Genomic DNA, 20,688 nt, shown 5'->3' on the forward strand with positions numbered 1-20,688 from the left:
ATCTATATGTTTCTTGAACACCTCCAGGGGCAATATTTCAACCACCTCCATGGACAGCCCATACTAATTACTCTTTCAGAGAATAAATTTTCCCTAATAACCAACTTGAACCTCTCCAGGTGCAACTTATTAAGGCCATTATGTCTCATTCTATTACTAGTCATCTGCCACGAAGCTTCTGGTCAGCCCCCTCTCTCTGGGCTGTACAAAACGAAGGGCTGCAGCTGCCCCTCACACACCTTGTCTTCCAATCACAGAACAGTTTGGGGTGGAAGGGACCTTGCAGCGCATCCAATTCCAACGCCCCACAGTGGGCTGGGGCACCTGCAGCTCTCCAGGCATAGCATGCCCTGTGGGAGGTCCTCACAGCACTTCTCAGCACTAACTCTGCTCAAGGCTACTTCTTCAAAGCATCTTCCCCCATGCTGACAAGCTCAGCAATATCACAGCCTAATTCCAGGTAGAGCCTGAAAGCTGGGCGCTGCTGAAATATTGCCTAGAAAGTAGTCACCTCAAACACCCTCCCTACTGCAGTTTTCTTTCTTTCCTTTTTTATTATTAATTCGGAGAATAAAAAAGTTGTGGCAGTAACATTTCATTGCCCTGTAAAGCACTATGGAAAACGGTAAAAATATGTAAATAAGACTTTGTGAAACAACACACTGGCTTAGTGCTTGCTCAGGTGGTATAAATGCTTGGCAATGGTTATGCACAGGAAATAAAATCTCTGTACTTCTCACCAGCCTGCAGGAAGGAGGGGATGGCAGCAGCCCCAGGTCCTGGCAGCCATGGGTGCATTCCATGGTCTTTCCTGCTGACCAGCTCAGTCAGATCCCAAACAGCAACCTTGTGGTGGTGGTGTGCAGAAAAATACCATGCAGAAAGCAACAACTCAACGCCATACAGCTGAGTGAAACAGAAGGGAACATCTGAGCCCACACCTCAGACTTCAGAGCTTTCATGGTTAGCGAGCACAAGAAATGAGCTCATGAAGCACTAATTGCCTGGTTTGTTCTGTGCACGTGTGGCCCCCGTACCTGCAGTTACAGCCTGTTTTCAGACCAATTATTTCATTAAAACATTACCTCCGCATTTCCAGATTTACTGTAACAAGTGTTCGCTTCATCCTTCCAGCTCAATGCTTTGCCATTTCTTGGTTTGAGACCATGGAAGAGAAAGCCAGATACAAAATCACAACCTCTATAACATCTATCACCCCAACAGCTATTAAAACTTCAGACCAAAGACCTGTCCCTCTCCTTCTTCAAAGCCAAGGGGCACTGCGAGACAACAGGAAGGACTCAAGAAGGGGATGTTCTTGCAGGGCCAACAACACCAATTAGAGGTTTGAAATGAGCCCGTGTCTGGAACCTGGGGGGAAGCCACAGAGCTAAAAGCTGCTGAGCTGTTAAGTGCAGCCTCTGCTCTTTGCTGCAAGGCCGATTCCCATGCAGCAGGAAAGAGAAGGTGGATGGCAGCATGGGGGAAGGGTGAAGAAGGGAAAATGCTGAAGGATCCTAAAATACTCTAAAGTGTGCCCATTGAGGAGAGCTCTTCCAGACAAGCATAATAAATACAGCACAATACATTTCAGTAAGGTGTTACTATCAGAAAAAGGTTGACAGCAAGCACTGTGATCTCTAGCACAAATGAGGATGCTGGAGCCATCGCAATCCCTCTGACGAAGCAGAAAGCTGCAGCCTGTGCGGGGATGGAGCGCTGCAGTCCTGGTGCCTGCTGATGAGATGCTATCGGGGTTACCATGGCAACGGGAGGATGCAGCACCAGCAGCTTTGACTTTGCATAAACCGACAGCGGGTTCAGCTGGGGACGAGGCACTGAGAGCGCTGCTGCTTTCCTCCAGCTCCAGGAACAGGCGCGGTGGGGCTGTGTTCTGAATCCCTATGGCCGCGTCCTCTGCCCCCTCCACTCCTACAGCCAAGGCTTTGTGTTCCCCACTGTGCACACACCCCAGCTCTGATCCTTCTCCTTCCAGATCAGCCAAAGCTGAGAGGTTGTTTCCCTCACACATCGCTTCCCCCAGCTCCCTCCTCCCTGTACTGCCTTGTGACCTCTTCAGTCCTTCATCTCCCACACAAAGCAGAGACTCTCTGCCAAAGCTCCTCTCATGGCCAGAGCAGCCAGCAGGTGAATGGTGGCCACGTCGCTCACACCTTACCTTGTATCTCTGCCTATGTAGCACCCCAACAGGAAGGGAAAACCACAGTGCAACACAGTGTGGGGCCTTTTCTTCTGACAAGTACTGCAGCAACATGAATTTCATGAATTTCCTTTGAGGAAGCTCTACGCTTCACTTATTTATAAAGCATTATTTGTCCATAAATATATGCACATTAATTCAACTGCAATCCTAAGCCTGCGTGCAGACATCCCGTTCATTTTTCCTGCTGTAGCAGCACTGAAGCAAACATCCCAACAATACAGAGCTGTAACATTTCTGCAGGGAAGTGGCATCCCAAAGCCTCACACTGAATCCTATGGGAAAAGAGAAGAATCCCAAACCCAGTGCAGTTCCATCAGGCAGGTGGACAAGCTGGTGCTGGCACTGCCATCCCTCTGCATCAGCTCTTTTCCTTCATGGTATTTGCAAAGTGGGCAAAGTGAGAAATAATTAAGGACAGTTTCCTCGACAGTCTGGCAGCTGTCACTGCACACCAACAGACCCAGAAATGAAAGCGCAATCCAGCACAGGGAAGTAGAAAGTCCTGACATTTTAATTATCTGAAGAGATTACAAGATGAAAGTCTTCCTTGAGGCAAATGTATATTAGTATTGATATAGTCATTGTGCTTTTCAGTAAGAGAAATAGGAGTCTGTATTTACATAAGAAACTATAGTGTCTGAGATCTTTAAATATCATATTTATGGAAATGATTCTGAATTACAGCATTTACAAAATAAAAACAAGCTTGAATAAATATCCAGTCCATTAAATAAGATTTTTGTTCTCACAGAAGCAACTTTTTGTGCATATTTATTACACAACTGAAGTTTTTGTATTTTTATCCTATAAAAGAAGCATTAAATTTGTTGGTTTTTTTTCTTTCTAAAAATAAAACTGCAATAATCATTGCAATGTGAAGCCTGAGATTTAAGCCTGAATAAGTACCATTGCTTGCACCGCGCGCCCGCCCACCCCGCACTGCTGCAGCCCTGCTGAGTGCTGACACTCCCACTCGAGGATTCCATTGGAGGAATTTCAGGGGAAAAAAAACAGGAAAAATATAAATAAGGTGAGGATAACAGATTACAGCTGGCATTGGTTACAAACAGCATCTTATAGCTTGTGTGTGACGCATCAGCCAGGTGAAGCTGCTTCACCTGATTTAAAATGACAGCAGTGCCAAACTGTGATAGCTTTTGATGGCTCATTAATGCTTAACATAAAACCACATAATGAAGGGAATGTCCACAAGGTAAACTAAAACCAAAGAAAATCACTCCAGCCAGTTTTGTTTTGTCACTTGGAATGATGAGTTCTTGAGCATGACACTGCAAACAACTTCCCTCATCTCTTTGTTGAAGTTATCGTCACGAAACACACCGTGTAACACTGCATGTCAGGAAAGGGGATAAGCAAAGAGCTCTTGATCTCCCTTCCTCTGTAACCACAGCACACAGAGCCTTGCTTTTAATGTGGCTAACTCAAAGCTTGTCCAGACGGCTTTGAAACTCAGTGCTCAGGGAGCTCCCACTGTAATAGTTTGTGCAAGATCATAGCAGGAATCCATGTGAATCTTACTTCTTTCCAAGTGCAAACAGGAATGAATTCCTGGTGTTTCAAACAAATACAAATGACTTCCAATTTGTTAGCATGAGTGAAGTAGCAGTATGCAGTATTTTACATGGTTACTCTGCCAAATATGGACAACACGAACCCTTCTCTGGTTGACCATTGTAGGACCTTTCCAATATATCAAGTTTGCCTTTAAAAATCATGTTAAAAACTTGCATGGGATAAATCATTTGTCACAATACTGAATTCTGCTGCTAAGCTCTTCCAAAAGTATGCATTTCAATATTAATTCATGCATTTGGTAATCATTTCCTCTGAAGTTTGTTTCGTTAAGTTTTAGGTGCTGATACAGAAATCAAAGCTCTGTCATAATTCTGTTACCAGAATTTAGCATAAGTGATGCTGATTATAAGCAATATGGAACTAGGAGTCGTAAATCTTAATTTTTAGAAGACAACTTGGAGTTATTACTCTGCTCAGTAAGTGAAAGGCGACAGAAATGTATTGCCTCAGGATCTCCAGTGTGAATCCTGTGATTCAAAGAAAGTTTTGCTTTTAGAAATACTGAAAATGGATTCAAAGTATTTTGCTTTAATGAATCCTGTCATAGGTACAAAACCCCCAGTGCTGGGAAAGTTAAACCGCAACGGGAGGGAGAGGGCTGATGCCCACAGCCATGCTGGAGTTAGTGAGCACGTTCCATGTCCAAGCTCTGGGGCTGCTCTGCTGTGAGGAACTAGTTAACCACCTGCTCTGAGCTTAGCATGACAGATAAGCAGCAACACTTGTTCTGTTCTCTGAGCCCTATTTCTTTCCACGCAGTGCATTTGTTCTGCATATGGCATCGTAACATTAATGTTATAAATTTATGGAAGACTGTACTGCAGCCTTAGAGCTACAGACGCTTCATCCTTCCCTTTAGCAGCTTAGTAAAATGCAGTAAAAACTGTCTGTACAAAATTTATAACAACGAATGTCAAAGCTTACACACCCTCACCCGGTCCCTCTTTCACATTAACTCTTGGCTTAGCTCAAATGCATCGGTCCGTGTCAGACTCCATGGACACAGCAGTACTTTAATACATCAGATACCGGCTTTGTCACTGTAGAAAGGAGTGACATGGAACATGTAACAGTGAGTGCAAACGCGGACAGGCTTCATCTGACCATAACGAGGTAATGGCGCAGAGTGGGAGGAGCAGCGGGAACAGAAGATCTGGAAAACAAGAGGAGATTGCACTTGAGTTCCTTGGGGAATGGAGTGAGGAAAAGCTGACCTCACCTACACACAGCAGCCATCCCACGTAGCTGAACAGTCAACAAACGCAAACACTCATCGCTTGAAATTCTTGGGCGTGAGCATGTGGCTCTCAGTGCGTTCCCCTACATCTGACAGTCATTACCTTGCCACAGCTCCTGCAGTGGTGCTTCCTGCGGATGACCGTGAATGGAGCCTTGCAGGCAGTGCAGTAACTGCAGACTTCATCTGGAACCCAGTCGGGAGGATCTGTCAGAAGCACAGCAACAGAAGGGGAAATAAATCAAAAGGGAATAGCACCAAGCATGCGGCTGCCAGGTCCTCCAGGGAGCGGGGAGGATAAAAACATAAAGACAGCAGCTTTCATCTAGGTCTCTCCAAGCACTGTGTGAGCAGGCAGGTGGGTAGGCTGAGGAATCAGGGAGGGCTGCTCTGAGGCGGTCACCTCCAGGATGAGCAAAACATGCTGAGGGCTCTGACCATCCCCAGCCCCTTCAGCCACTGCGACAGGAAAGCTGGCTGCTCTTCCTACAATTAGGCAAGCAGATAATCAGCTCAGAGCCCAGTTATTTGCTGGTAAATTATCAGAACTCTTTCTGGCTGGTTGCCTTACCAGCAATGAAGCAAATACTGAAAATCACACATGCAAGACACCAGAAAAAGAACTCAACCATTATCCCTAACAGCATGTCTCGATTGTTTATTTTTCCTGGGAGCTCTATAACCTCTCACAGAAGCCAAGCAGTGAAATGATTTGTTTTTAGCAAAGCAGAAAGTATTGGGCTTGCTTCTGTTGAGCTGCTTCTGTCTGTGACAGGCTGACGTGACCTCTGGGAGACTAAAATTATGAGTGTAGAAATGATGGAGCCGATTGCTTAATTAGGTTAATAAAAGCCTAATCAAGGGCAAGCCAAGTTCTATCCAGAAGGAATCCATGGGCATAGTGGAATGCAAACTGCTGGGCATATTTACCCACCTGGAACTTCCCTCCAAGCACTATTTACAGTATGTGGCCCAAGTGACTGCTGATTTATATGCTGACAAGCAAAATCCCTGCCCCGAGGAGCACATAATCAAACAACAAACTATACGGTGCACTTAATGCGGAGATCAAGTGGACGGTGGCTACAGGAAGAAGGAAGATGATTACATGAAAATTCAGCTCATTCCACTATTTCCATCGGCCAAATGTAACTGACCAGTCTTTGTCATATAGCAACACGTGTGAAATTAAAACTACAGATAATTAAAAGATAAGCGTACCAATGCAGAAAAATGTTCAAAAAAACAGGCAGAAAGACATCTGAACACAACTTCAGATTCTGAAGGATTTTGAGGACTGCACATAACAGCCTTCACCTTATCCCTGGGAACACCAGAGCAGTTTTGTGGGGAAGTATGGTCACAAAATCCCTTTTAAAAGCCATGCCCTTCCCACGGCAACAGGAAGAGGTGGCACTGCCAGCTTAAGTCGAAGCAGTGATGTCAGTGAAACCAAAGGATTTCCCTCTTCTCTCTGCAGCTTGCCCAGCTACTGCACATAACTCACCCAGTGAAAATCACCCCTGAAATCAGTCTGTGATGCCGACTTTGAAAACTTCCTATCACTTACATTGGAAAAACCATAAAAAACAGATCCTTTTTGTATAGGTTGCATCAGGACAGTATGGAGCATCCTCTCCCATAACTCCTCCTTTTCCCAGATCAAACTAATGCAACTCTGGAGCTCATCAGCAGAAACCAGCTTTCCTATCAGGAGGAGCTGACAATTCAGGTTTTGTGTTGTTTGCTTTGTTCTGTTGCTGCCCCTGATATGCACTGGTGAAAAAGTTGTTTTAAGTGACTTTACATGGATTCAACTATCCCCAGAGCTACATAAAAGGGAAAATCGCCAAAGAAGACATATCAGAAACAGAAGTTTTTTGGTAAATAGTGACCTTATAAACTCACAACAGTCACATAATCCATAGTTACACAATTACTTGACTGTCAGATGAATTCATCTGAATACCTTGTTTTAATAACTGCGTAACATAAAAATATTAAAAATGACATGTCACTGGCACTCAGTGTACAGAAAGATATAACCCTCCCTGCAGCATGTTCTCCCAGACTAGGGAAACACCTTTTACTTTCAAACTGGTCTCAGTTTGGCCAACTCACCTCTCCAGAATGAAGGCACTAGCAGAACAGTCCAAGGACATACTGTCATAGCATGGTTTGGGTTGGAAGGAGCTTTAAAGCCCACCCAGACCCAACCAATGCCATGGGCTGGCTACCCTCATCAGCTCAGGCTGCCCAGGGCCCATCCAACCCAGCCTTGAGCCACGTCCAGAGATGGGGCACCCACAACTCTTAGGCAGACTGAGACACCTGCCCCCAGACAGAGACTTTGCACACACCAAAGCACTTAGAACCATGCAACCAGCACTGTGCCCCTTTGCTTCTGGGTTCCAGTGCCCTCCTAATGCCCAAATTCCTTGCACCAAAGTCAGCCGCACTGCAGCACACCCCAAATAGTAACACTTTGTTACGTAAAGGCAAGTAACATTTAAAATGCCATGCATGCGTTGTCTGCTTTCAGTCACCACTCTGTGTGGGGAGAAATCAGTACAAAAATGCCTCACCCAAATCATACACTCATGCCATGGTGAAATAGGAACCTCTGGGGGTCATCAGCCCTGTGCTTTTGCTTCCACATGTGACTTCCATTCAGTATAAAGAATGGAATGCTCTTTATGCTGGATAGAGACAGAAGCTTCATGTTGAGGTACTGCCCTTGCTCAGGAATGAAGCCCAGCCTGGACCTTCCAGCGCTCACAGGAAGATGAGGCTGGAAAAGATCACACAAGCCCCAGTGGTGACGGAGCCCGCATCCCTAGGTCCTGTCACAAGCTTTATCTCACTCAACCTTGGGAGCAGCATTCTGACTTATATACATTAAGGACTGAGTCATCAGGCTTTTTATAGAACAGGTTTTGGAAATATTCTCAGAAGAGCAGCCTCACGAGGGTATGAAGCTTCAGTGTGAGTAGCTTAAACCTCCAGCATTATCCCACAGACAGGCCGGGAGCAGGGCAGCAGCAATGCACCCAAAGGCTTTTACCATTACAGTCCTTCTTCGAGCTCTGCTGCTGTGCACACAGCAGCAGATGGAAGCATCCAGTCTCAGAAGCCCTGCCTGCCTGTGCTTCAGGGACTTGCAGCAGGCTTGGAGGAAAGGTTCGCTTGTGGGCTAATTGGCCCTCTGCTTTATCAGGCAATAAGAGCTAAGAAATCTGTTGGGAAACAGCTAAAGACCAAGGCAGAAACATCAAAGAGGAGGAGGGAGGGAGGGAAGGGATTAACGAGACAGAGTAGAGAAATGAATTTTAGAAGAAAACATGAAAAGCATGTACAGGAAAAAGGCAGAGAAAAGAAGTGAAATGAGTATTTTAATGAAGAAGAGTAAGTTTAGAGAAAGGAAAAAAACAACTCGAGATGAAATGGTGTGAAAACTAAAGAAGACATTTCAAGAAAAAGAGAAACGGCATTTCCAACTCCAAACTATTCAGAAGTCTTTCATTATGACAGCCAATAAAGTGAGAAACTTTATGGTCTTTTGTTTCATTTTATACTGTAGTTTTCAGAATTCACCTTTACATGTCTCTGCAACTTCAGTGGCTAAAAAAGTTCATTCTATGTTACAGAAGTTAAAATCTGATATAAATCCAAAGCAGAGGAACTTTAAGAAGAAAAACACGATCATGACAAAATCCAGACACTAGAAACTGTGTCAAAAAGCCCACATGAATTTATTTTGCTTAAATGCCTGCTACAGAACTGCTGCAGCCATATGTAACCTGACCAAAAGAAGGGTAACGTTTGTGTCTCAAAGCAGGTGAAGAGAGCCTGCACCTGGATCCATCAGCAGCACTGACTGAAGCAGCATCAGGATGCACTGCAGTGCATGCCTCAGTGAGAGCTCAGTGCATTTTGGCAGCAGCAACTCTGAAGACTGAAAGATCAGAATTAAAAACTGAACCTAACTCTCTATGAGCATATACTATCCAAATCCAAGTTCTGACACCGTAGAGCCACAGCTCAGAAGTGACACAGAGCTCTTACAGAAAGCACAAGTGCACTGTGACACTGAGACACAAGAGACTGGGTGAGGTGGGCAGAAAATATCCCCAGAGATGTTGGAGCCTGCAAGTTGCCTTCATCTATCAAATCTGTAGACTGAAAGAAAACAAACACATTAGAAAGTAAGCATACCCTGACTCCCTGCAGAGCCATAAGCTTACTGCAGTGCCTGACAGCTCAGAGGATCCCTCATCTTCTGTTTTTACGAAATACCCCTCATGCAGAACTCCATCTGGAAGTTCCTTCCAGATTGACGCATAATAGACTTTAGAGCACATCATGCATAACCCTGAATACACGTTTACCAACCATCCTTAGGAGGGCTGTTCCTGCAGCCTGTGAAAGTCACACCTCTGTAGCCATCAACGTGCATTGTCCTCACAGCTGCAAGAAAGGTCAGGCTGCCTTGCTGCAGTTCTCTCAATGAATGCAGGAATTGTGGTCCATGGTAAATTCAGTTTTAAGTACAAAAAGCTAAGATTTGGGGTGACATCACTTCACCTCTCACTTCAGCTTCCATGGTGAAACAAACCTTTTTGTCCCTTATGACATTCAATTTTCCACATATCATTCTGGGTAGACTCCAACTTTTATGTAAGATTCCTTGGAGGCAATTGTACCACAGAAATCTTTTCCCTTGCTCAGTAGATTCAGTGTTGATTACAGCTGGCTTGAAATTTTTCAATTAAAAATAATTTTCTGCTTCAAGAATATTATTTGATGAAAATTGGGGCGGGAGGAGGTGAGGGAGAAAACAGAGGTACAGGCTGGCTAGCTCCAAGAGCAGCTTTCTCAAACGGCTTCCTTAGGATGGAAACTCTGCACAAAGCGAGGGAGCTGGGGGCACAGCTTGGCACTTTGTCCCTGCAGAGCTCTGATAGAACACAATCCTGACCACAACATGCTGTATCTTCTCTGGACAGGTGTGTGATCAGCAACTCATTCCGTGGGCTAACTAACCATCACTGGGAGCCCTTTGTAACAGCTACCAACAACCAGAACAGCCAACTTCTGGATTTCTCCCAGAATGTTCTGTTCTTCCTTTGCACCCCTCCCCTCTTTTTCTTTTTTTTCTTTTTTTAGTCTAGTCTTCAGAACAGAGAATAAAACATATTCTGAAGCCTAAAGATTGTGATTATGTAAAAATTACGTATTATAATAACACACATTTGGAGCAAGTATTTCTCTAATAACATTCTTGACATAGATTCTAAAAACTAGAATCAAGTTGACACTGTAGATCTATACCACATGCCAGCAGAACACTAAAATGCGTATTTTGAGGGTGAAGAAAATTCAAACCTAATCGAAATCTCAATTAGTCACTGAGGAGACAAATGAGCTGGTGTTGCACGGTAGTTATGGGGTGTTATCTCCTCTGCAATGAAGTCTCAAGTTCCACACTGTGCTGACAGAGAGAGATCGTATTCGAAAAGATAAGAGATCACGGGCAAGTTTTTAAAACAGAAGTCACACTGAATTACTGCAATGCTACCTCAAAACTGTACAATTGGAAATCTCGTAGTGTTGCATGCATAATTGAATGTGCTCAGCTGATTATAAAACAGTGCCTTATTTTAGAAAACTTTACACTAAATTCTTCTCTTGTGCAATGGAAGCAGGGATGCTAAAAAAGGAAAAAGTGAGAAGTTATATAGACAGAACTTGTTTGGCCACTGAACTGTGCAACAATTTAACTTCTTTCATTTAGCAAGTGTTGCTGGTCATCACTATAAATAATAGCATAGCCACAGGCATGCAGGGGACAAAAGAAAAATGGAAGCATTCAGCTAGGGTTGACAGCTAATTCTGGGCTGATGGTGATTAGGTTCTGCACACACTGTAGCACGGGCAGGTTTTCTTGACTCTGTGACTTCATACAGCAATGTGAACAAGAACTTGAGCTTCGGGACCATAAATTACTGAACTGTGCTCGTGCTGCTGGTTGGAGAGCAGCAAGGAGCTGCTCATAGACAGAAGTGGGCTGGCTAGAAAGTTATGGGATGGGAAGGGATCGAGGATTAAGACCGTGTTGTTGTGCAGCAAACAGATGCTAACAGCATTTGGCACCAGCAGTTACTTGTACTGGCAGGCACAGCACATGGACTATGGCTGGAGTCATAAGCAGGTGGCAGTGAGCAGGGCAGTTCTGTATGAGCAGGAGAGGAATGGGGAGTGAAAATGAATGTATGGCTGCAGAGAGCAGTGGGATGCTACAGAAAGTATTTTCCTAGAGAACAGCTTCCTAATGTTTTCTGATTTTCCTTGAGAAAACCTTTTGATTTCTGAATGCCTCATGCTTGTTCCTAGAACAGGAATACAACCTGTTTTGTTAGCTTGCCTGTAAACCTTCAGGACACTGACACATTAAAATATTCACCTTTCTTCAGGGAAAGCAGGGACTTATGTTCCATCACATTTATATACTGATAAATAAAGGAACACACACAAATCCTTATCAGAACAAAGAAGATAATTTACTGTGTATATATGGGAAACTGCTGGCAAATACAAAGTAAATGTTGTGTTGGGACTGGAAGCAAGATCCCAGACACACAAATTGCATAAAGATATCACATTTCTATGTTTCAGATTAAGTCTCTGGGAGCAACATGGCCCTGACCTAGTTGGGGTAAGCTTTAAGTAGGTTAACTGAAATGTAATTTTCTTCTATTTTCAAATACAAATGTTTAATCCCTATATGACTCATGCTGCCCACTCCCAGTCCCAAACACCTTGGTCAATTTATTATCTGACTGGCTGGACCCACACCAGAGCTTGAGAACTTCCCAATAACCTTCTCCCTGTGCAGACTGCAAGGTCATCGCTGGCAGAGGGATAAAGGCAGTACCATAAAAGGCCCCAGGACACACAGCCCTTCTGTTATCACTTCAGAGCAGGCACCCTGGTGTCCTTTCTGCTAGCAAAGAACCCAACCTGCTTGGTTTCTGAGCAGCTGCCACCACCATTTGATCTGTGTACAACACACTTTGTACCCACTGGCCACCTTCTCCATCATATGATCACAGCATATTTTATTACATTAAAAACTCATTTATGGAATACTGCATGAATTCATCTTATATTCTAGGAAAATATATTGCATTCTCCCTCTTTAAAAACAGAATGCTTTTTACAACTATAAATTATAAATAAATATGCTTCCTCAAAATAAAAAAACAAACCAAACAAAAACAACAACAACAACAACAAAAACCAACCCTAGAGCATTAGGAAAGCAAAGATGGATATATACACCACAGGCTCATCTGGACTTTTGAAAATGAAAATGCTTTTGTTTTGGGATGCCAATTAATCTGTAGTATATTGTATTTCAGCCTTCAGGAGGTCACAGGATCCAGTTCTTATACACTTGCCAATGTCAGTTGGCTCATAATAAGCATTCATATTTGTTTTATGACCCAGACCAGCTGGTGGGTTTTATATAGGGTAAGAATGAGAAATATGACAAAAAAAACCAGACGATTCATTTTTATAATCTAAGTAGAGGCTGGAACCTTCAGGAAAGTCTTAACACTTTTTGTTTGTTTGTTTGTTTGTTTGGGCTGCTAGGCTTTGTTGTTGCTTATTATTAATTAACATTATTTGAATACAAACTTAAGCATTTGGTACTTGTGGTAAAAGAGTTTTATTTGATAGTTGGAAAGAGTTCTCCTGGCAGGTAGCTTGCTGGACTTTCTCAATTTGACCTATGCTTGTATTATGCCATTATGGTAGAAGGGAGGAGCTTACCTATGTGCTCATCTGCTCTAAACTGCTTCACTTTTTGCTGAAATCATTAAGATTTTAAGTGTAGAAATTATGTAAAAAAATGGATATAATTAATTTTGGTGCAGTAATGTCAATAGATTGGTGCAATGATCACAGACTTTGCACTGAACCCATTTACATGACAACTGCAGTGTATTCCTGTTGGTGGCCTACTGCCCAGTTTTAGCCTGAAGGATGCAGCCAACAGGCTTGTTGCAACAAATAAGGAACACTGATAACGCAGCAAAGGTTGTCCAAACCACCAGACAACTTCATATGTATCCAAACATCACCCAGCACAATGTCAGGGGCTATTGCTTCCACAGTGACCTGCAACAATTATGTAAGAGGGAAGGTGTTACAAGGTGGGGAGGAAAGCAGGTATCTGCTGAGGTTAAAATATTGCTGCATCCATCTCAAGGAGGATGCATTAGAGACAGCAAAGATTGTATCCCATTAGCTATCACTAAATATCTCAGTAATAGGTAGTAGATACAAGCCTGAAGAGCTTTGCCAGCAATGACACTGTGTGACCTGCGCCTGAGAGGACAGAAGTCTGGAATGTACTGGAAAGGGGACAAGATGGATGTTTCTAACAGTTTCCACAAATGCAACAAAACAATCCACTTCAGGTACCACTTTTTGTAGATCTTGGTTTGTTCTGGTTTGGAAGTCAGAGAGCTCATCTCCATGCTTCCTTGCACCCTCTATCATTTTGTAATGCCTCCCAGTATAAGAAGGATTTGGTCATACTGGAAATAGTCCAGAATGAACAACTTGGTGACCACCAAGATGATGAAAAGACTAAGCACCTCTCCGTGTGAGAAGAGCCTGAGAGAACTGGGGCTGTTCAGCCTGGAGAAGAGGAGGCTTAGGTGGAGTCTTGCCAATGTCCACAAATACCTCAAGGGAGGCTGCAAAAAAGACCAAGCCAGGCTCCTGTCAGTTGTGCTGCATGCCGGGAAAGGAGGCAATAGGCACAAGCTGAAACACAAGGAGGTTCCATCAAAACATCAGGAAACATTTATTATGTGAGTGATGGAGCTCTAGCACAGGGACTCAAAGACATTATAGGTCCTCTTCCTTGGGGATCTCCAAAAGCAGCCAGGACATGAGCCTAGGCACTCTGCTCAAGGCAGCCCTACTGGAGCAGGGGTGGAATCAGAGGGACCTGAGGTCCTTGCCAAGCTCAATCATTCTGTGATTCTGTAATTGCCTATGTGCCTCTTTCTGATAAAGTTCTGCCCATTGGCCCACCTGAATGCTAAATCACAAAGCAGACTGAAGAAGTTAGTTTACACAGAGTAGCTGTTAATAGCTATTAATAGCACGAGCATTTACACACCAGCCAAGTAAGACTCCCAGAGAATGTTGCAAGGACATGGATTCACACTCACCCAAGCCTTCCTGGCAAATGAGGACAGGTATCAAAAGCAGAGTAACTGCAAGACTAAGACTATAGGCCCCACTCAAAGAAGGTGCCAACATGGCAAAACACGGTGCCAAGACAGCCAAGCTGATTCTGGGATTCAAATTTACTTTTTCAAAAGGGGCTTGGACTATCCCACAAGGCTCTGCTTCTGTCCCACAGACATACATGAAACACATCCTATTTACAAACTAAGCTGCTGGCAGTTACTACAGTTCCACTGTAGTTATCTACATATGCTACTGAAACTACAGGGTGGGTTTTACCACTCTCATAGGGCAGGGACACACCTGATTTACACTGTCTGGGTGCTGCAGGGCTATTGGAGCTCCCAGTACATAACTGGGATTACTGGGATCACCGAAGATTCCCCCTTCCCACCCTCCAAGACAGGCAGTCATAACATCAAGACTGATGCTCTCTGTTCCTGGAAACAGCATCTCAGTTCAGAAGCCGTGCTTCTCCATACACAAAACCTTATCATGATAAGCTAAAGGTGTTAAAAGCTGAATAACGTGCCATAGGAAGGAAGTGAATTTGCTTCAAGGAAATACACATCCACTGTGAGAAGGTTATTCAGCACCCTGCAGTTCAGAAAAACTTGCATTCAATTCTGGAAGTCAAATATACTGAGAGCATCAGGCATCGATTCATAACAAAAGAAAATGAACCGAAATGGTAGGGAGTGAATCATCTCTTGCATTCTTTTCCACGTCAGCCTGTATATGGCAGATACTTTGCTTAAAGATTTGTTCTTCACTGAGCCTTCTGTCACTTTCTCAATTATGGCACAATAGAAAAATCAATTAAAATTATTCTGAATAGTTCTTTACTTTATCTGTCCCCAAATCATCTTTCTCCAGAAGCGATAATTTTTCTACAGTGCATTTTACATAAATTAGCCCTGCTGCTCTAAATAAATAGATTAGATTTGAAGTCCTTTAGCCTGTAGCTACAGAAGAAGGGCTAGCAAGCTACCCGTGAGTTTTATATAAGCACAAAATAACTTATAAATACATAATTTCTTTCAAATCTAATCTTTAAGGTTGTTGTTTTCCTGTGATTTCTGATCTTTATTACAAACGACATGAACTAACATTTCTAGACTGTTGGTCATCCCCTTCTGCATACAAGCTGAGATGTATGTTGCTTATCACTCACATCATCCTGGAAAAAAGGATCCATCAAAAACTGACTGGAGGAACAAAGATGTACATGGGCAAATGGACAACAACAGAACAAAGCACAGCAAAGTTACTGCATACCTAAACTTCAGGGAAGTTTAAATATATTTTCACAATTTCTGGTTGTCTAGTGTTTTTCACCGGACTAGAGACAACACCTCTACAATAACAGAGCTCCTGGAGTGATGAAATCATCATTCAGCCCTGACGATCAAAGCCAGCTGCTTTCCTGCTTGCTCCATCTCATACATCTATTTTTTTTCTCTTATATTATGACTGCAAGTGCTTTGACTTCTTTCAATTCATTTTTATACAGTGTTTACCATACTAAGGCTGCAGTCATAACTGACTCCTAAGCACTCCTGCAGCTCCGATTCAAAACACAAACTAGAAACTTCTGAGCTCTCATAATGCTTGAATCCTGTCTCAAATTTCAGTTATTATGCATTTCCCTTCACTCTTAATCTTACAGTCAGTGAGATTTAAGTACTCTCAGAAGATTTACTAGAACTGACTTTTCCTTACTTTGAAGTAATATGGCGAAGGGTTTGAAAACAGTAACCATAATATTTTGATCATTTCCCTCAGACACAGATGTGTATAAAATATGAGAAGTATTTCTACTGGGGAAAAAAAATAGAACCTCCACATCTAGCTAAGGACATAAGAGCTGCCCTTCGATTTGGCTGCACCACCTTACTTACAGCAGTACGACTTACACAGCTGTTTGAGAACTGTCACGTGTAGTGTCACTTGCTGTATTAAAGTCTTTACTATGGAGAACCTTCTTTCACTGATACAGAAGCAGTCATAATGGCTGTGACAATCTGTAGATCACAGAGTTTCATGAGGAAGTTAGAAAAAATTCTTGAAGACGTATATATACAGTTTGTCTCTAGACCGTATAATGACAACATTTTATATTCCCTTCCCAGAACCAAACGTGAAAAGACTTTTTTGTTTTAGTTTTTGTTTTCTATTTCAACATGGATTTTTATTTTTTTTTAATGTCAGTATTGTCTCATTTTAATTACAAAAAAAAAAGTACCTTCGAAATCCCCATCTCTGGCTTTTGCTGCAAGTTCTGAGGATGATATACTTTCTTGACATAAAGCACAGTCTTCCAGTGCTGCGCTTCTTAAGCCCTGATTAACTGTAAAACAAAGCAAAAAGTACCTGAATTCACATTTTTCCAATTTGTACTTAAAAGACCAAAGTTAGGACTTCGAGGATTAGATACCAGTAGAATCAATATGTGGCTTCTTATACTTCTTGCTCTTTCTTTACCCTGACACACTTAAAAAATCTCCTGAATCCTTCTTTGAAACAACAAGAGCAATTGAAGATATTGTTACAAGACATACAGTCCTGTTACTTTCAGCAGCTTAGCTGTATCCTATATTTCTCAACTTTTAACTTTGCATACTTCACAAAGTAGATAAAAACAGAGAATCCCTAGGTGTATCACACAGATCACAAAGAGCAACATCACCTCAGGAGTTCCTGGCTTTCATTCACTTATTTCGTTTATACTTACCTTTGTTCACATGCTTTCTTTTTTAACCTAACAGTTCATTTACTGGAAATTATTCTAAGTACCACTGCCGACCATTTATTTCCTAGTGGTAATTCTGTAAACTTTCAGTTTCTTCATTATTTTCGTTTGAATATTCAGTAGTCTCTGATTCCCCTCTTTCATTTTTGTCCTACCTCTGTCTACCCCCTTTTCCTTCTTGCCCGTGAAAAGTCAGTCTCTTTTCACATCCCTACATCCCACCACCACCAAACGCCAGGGAAGTTTCAGCTGCAAGTAACTGAAGACTTCCGTGCATCTTGTGCACTACTCCACTGCATAGTTGAGTTGCATTGGAGTTGTTTCTGCTAAATTTAGCCAACTTTTAACACAATGTTCTACATAAAATCTCCAGGGGAAAAAAAAATTAAAAAAACCCAAAACACCAGAAATCCTCATTGAAACATGGAGAAGTGGAGAAGGGACTAGAAAAACTTTTCAGTCCTGAGGAAAGAAAGGAAAGAAAGGAGCTCTGATTACCTTTAGATGCTGACAGGTGTAATCACAACAAGGACAATGGTAATTGCAGTTTTACTGAGATGGCATGGTTATTTTTAGGTAAATTAGCAGACTTGAATCTTTGAAAAAGAAATAATCCGAATGGTGATAGAGGAAAAACGAACAGAATAAAAAAACGTGTTGCAGTGGCTGATAATTCAGTTCTGGCGCCTTTATCTGAATTACCTACAATTCAAAAAAGGCTATTTTTTTCTATTTTGAAAACAAACTCAGCATCCTGTGATTTATATAAGACAGGCCAGATCCCAGCATCATACTGGCATTCTCATATCTTATACTCTGCTTTTCATCTATGGCTATTCAAAATCCAGAAGCAAAAACAAACAAAAACGCCAAACAAATCGACACCTGTCTTGCTAACATAAAATGCATCCACTGTGAAATAGAACAAGGAAAAATAAAAACAAAAATTGAATCTGTGAACTCCAAACATTGCCTACATCACATTATGACCAAATAGGCTAAAAACCCTGTTCTGTTATACACAGAGATATGGAAAAAAAGCAGATCCATTCTGACCACTTTGAACATTGGCTTTAACACATACTCCCAATACACAGAATTCCAGTGATTTCATCCTGCTTAAAGTCCATTTTCATGACTTGTTTTAAACTCAGGTAAAAACATTGTACAGAGCCCAAATTCAGCGCGGCTTTAAGGAAATTCTTGTCAAACAGTTCCTATTTTCACACGGGGCCACCAGCAGAAATTCACTACGGAGGCTGCTTTAATCTGGTTCTTACCTTTCTTCTGCTTTTCCTTGTCTTCTGTTTCGGGTTTGGTTGCCATCACTTCAAACAAGGTCTTCAAGATACTTCGAAGATCACTAGCATAGTTTGTCTGCAGCTGGTCAGCAACTCCTGGGGGTTTGAGGAAAAAGACAAAACATCACTAGGCTATTACAACCCCCTTAAAAAACTACATTTGTTGATACCAGTAATGGCCTGGTATTTATATTTGAAAGATCATTAGCTCGTATCAGTAATAAAAACTGATGATTTAATTAAATTCATTTCTTGTAATGGCCAAGCCATGTTCTGGCCTTTATGTTAGCTGCAATTTGAAACACATCTTCCTTGTCTTTTTGGCAGAAAGGGGACACTCTTCCTGTGTCAAAATAAAACAGCTGCATCTTATTTCTTCTCCCAAAGACATAGGGCATTATAAAGAGAAAGGAAGCATTACAAAGGCAAATCCACTGCACGCCCTAAACCTTCATCATTATAGGTCTAATAGGTCTGCATCTCTGCGTACACTGGTCTTCATGAGTTCACAGGTTTTTATGAGACTTAAGATCCACAATACAACATTCTGTTGTTTCAATCTCTAGTCTGTTCTAACATATTTTTATAAACCTTAAATAATAACAATAATAAATCGTGTTTTTTACATTCAGAACTAAAGGATACTCTCTGTGATTCTCATACCTGAGATACAGACAAAAAGGCGGTGAATAAGATCATTGCTGCCATGGAATCTGGATCTGATCTTTTCTCGGGTGGCTATTTTAGCAGCCTGCAAAGCAAGCTGGATTTCTTCCTGATCAATGTCATCGGATGAACAAGAACTAGTCATTAAACTGCTGTTGGAGAAAAAAGGCATAAAAAAGAAGAGTAATGTAAGTCCTCACTTGGTTGATCAGAACGTTTAGCAAATCCTAAAAGATTTATTACCGAGGCAATACTCTATAGCAAACAAGAACTAATTGCTGTAAATTCTTGCTGAAGGTAATCAACATGCAATCAATCACCATCATGTTTGATTTTCACTCTGTGGCATAGTTGCAAAAAACTTTAAAGCAGAAAATCATTTGTCTGTATTTTATTGCATTTCCCTTAGCTATTTCAAAGCACAGGACTATTTTTCACATTAACTCCCACTAAAAGCTCTGTCCTGAGACCATAACTCTACCAAAAATGCAAGAGGAGAATGTCAGCCTAAAAATAAGAAGGTCAGCTCTGAAGTCAGATGAGAAATTTATTAATGTGGGAGTTAATTTGAAAAAAAGATTTCTGAATTATGTTACCTCAGAATAGTGAGAAGACAATCCAAATATAACCTTACATAAAAAATGGAATGGGTGACAAAATACTATTTACACAGTAGGGGTTAGTCTCTTTACATACCTAGGCGTAGAAATTGTTTAAATGTCAAACTACAGCAAGAGAATGGCTCATCAACTCCAAAGAGATTAATGTGTCATCAGGTGTCTACTAGAGGCTTAACCCTTCTTTTTCAAAACCAGATGCATGGTTGCTAGCAATTTCCATCACTACCCCTCTTAAGAAAGGAAAGCTTGAAACGACCTGAGGCTTCAGGAAAGCTCTGGGAGGAATCCAGATTCTTCAAATATCAGGAATTGCCTAAACTGCTTGTAAATCAAAACACATTAAAGAAGGAAATACTTAGGAAAAATGTAGCACTTTGCCAACAAAAAACCCTGAACTGGGAGCATAGCATGGAATGCAATCACACCGGAGCCTTAAGGATTCACTTTGCTGACCGGAAGGAGACACTGCCCTCTCACTCTATTACAATGAAAGACAGAAGAACACAAAAATTTCCCCACATACTGGAGATAAAGTAATCTCATCAGTGACTAAAGAAAACGAAAATGCTTTACTTGAAACCATACTTAGCTATCCAGAACTCAAGCACTTACTATACACACATCCACTATGAAAAAAAAAAAACAAACATAGAAAAAAATTATTGACTACATAAATAGGATGTAAGAGGAAGGATATAGTTGCTAATGCATTTTGAGCTCAACCTGTAAATTTTATGAAGTGTTGAAGCCAAGTAACATTCACCAAGTAACAGATCCCATCCCTATAACAAACAGTTATTGCAGGATAAGACATAGGCAGCATTTAGAAAAAAAAATAATTATGAAAAAAAAATTTATGGAGTATCATTTTGAAATTTCTCTCCATGAGCCACATAGATAATCCTTAAAATGTAGAAATGAATTTATTAGGCCATGCATCTCAAAAGTCCTAGTAAAAACAGAAACGAAAACACATAAATCCTAGAGATCAGTTATTGATAGAAATATCAGTGGAAAATGTG

General features: G+C 41.7%; 1 protein-coding gene across 5 annotated transcripts in view; it reads right to left on the minus strand.

The window, feature by feature from the left end:
• Positions 1-2,717: 2,717 nt before the first annotated feature.
• ZFYVE28 (zinc finger FYVE-type containing 28) overlaps positions 2,718-20,688 on the minus strand; it is a 145,628-nt gene continuing 127,657 nt past the window's right edge. For 3 of the 5 annotated variants that reach the window (XM_052682003.1, XM_052682001.1, XM_052682005.1), the window contains 5 exons: positions 19,044-19,198; positions 18,360-18,476; positions 16,573-16,677; positions 5,161-5,264; positions 2,718-4,973 (listed from right to left, as the gene is read on the minus strand). In XM_052682003.1, coding sequence (XP_052537963.1) covers positions 4,842-4,973; positions 5,161-5,264; positions 16,573-16,677; positions 18,360-18,476; positions 19,044-19,198 — 613 coding nt within the window. In that variant the 3' untranslated portion in view covers positions 2,718-4,841. The remainder of the gene's footprint in view (positions 4,974-5,160; positions 5,265-16,572; positions 16,678-18,359; positions 18,477-19,043; positions 19,199-20,688) is intronic. The other 2 variants (XM_052682004.1, XM_052682002.1) reach the window with 1 other exon arrangement.

This window comes from Tympanuchus pallidicinctus, unplaced genomic scaffold (genome assembly GCF_026119805.1).
Source record: "Tympanuchus pallidicinctus isolate F22 unplaced genomic scaffold, pur_lepc_1.0 scaffold2, whole genome shotgun sequence".
NCBI classification, from domain to species: domain Eukaryota; kingdom Metazoa; phylum Chordata; class Aves; order Galliformes; family Phasianidae; genus Tympanuchus; species Tympanuchus pallidicinctus.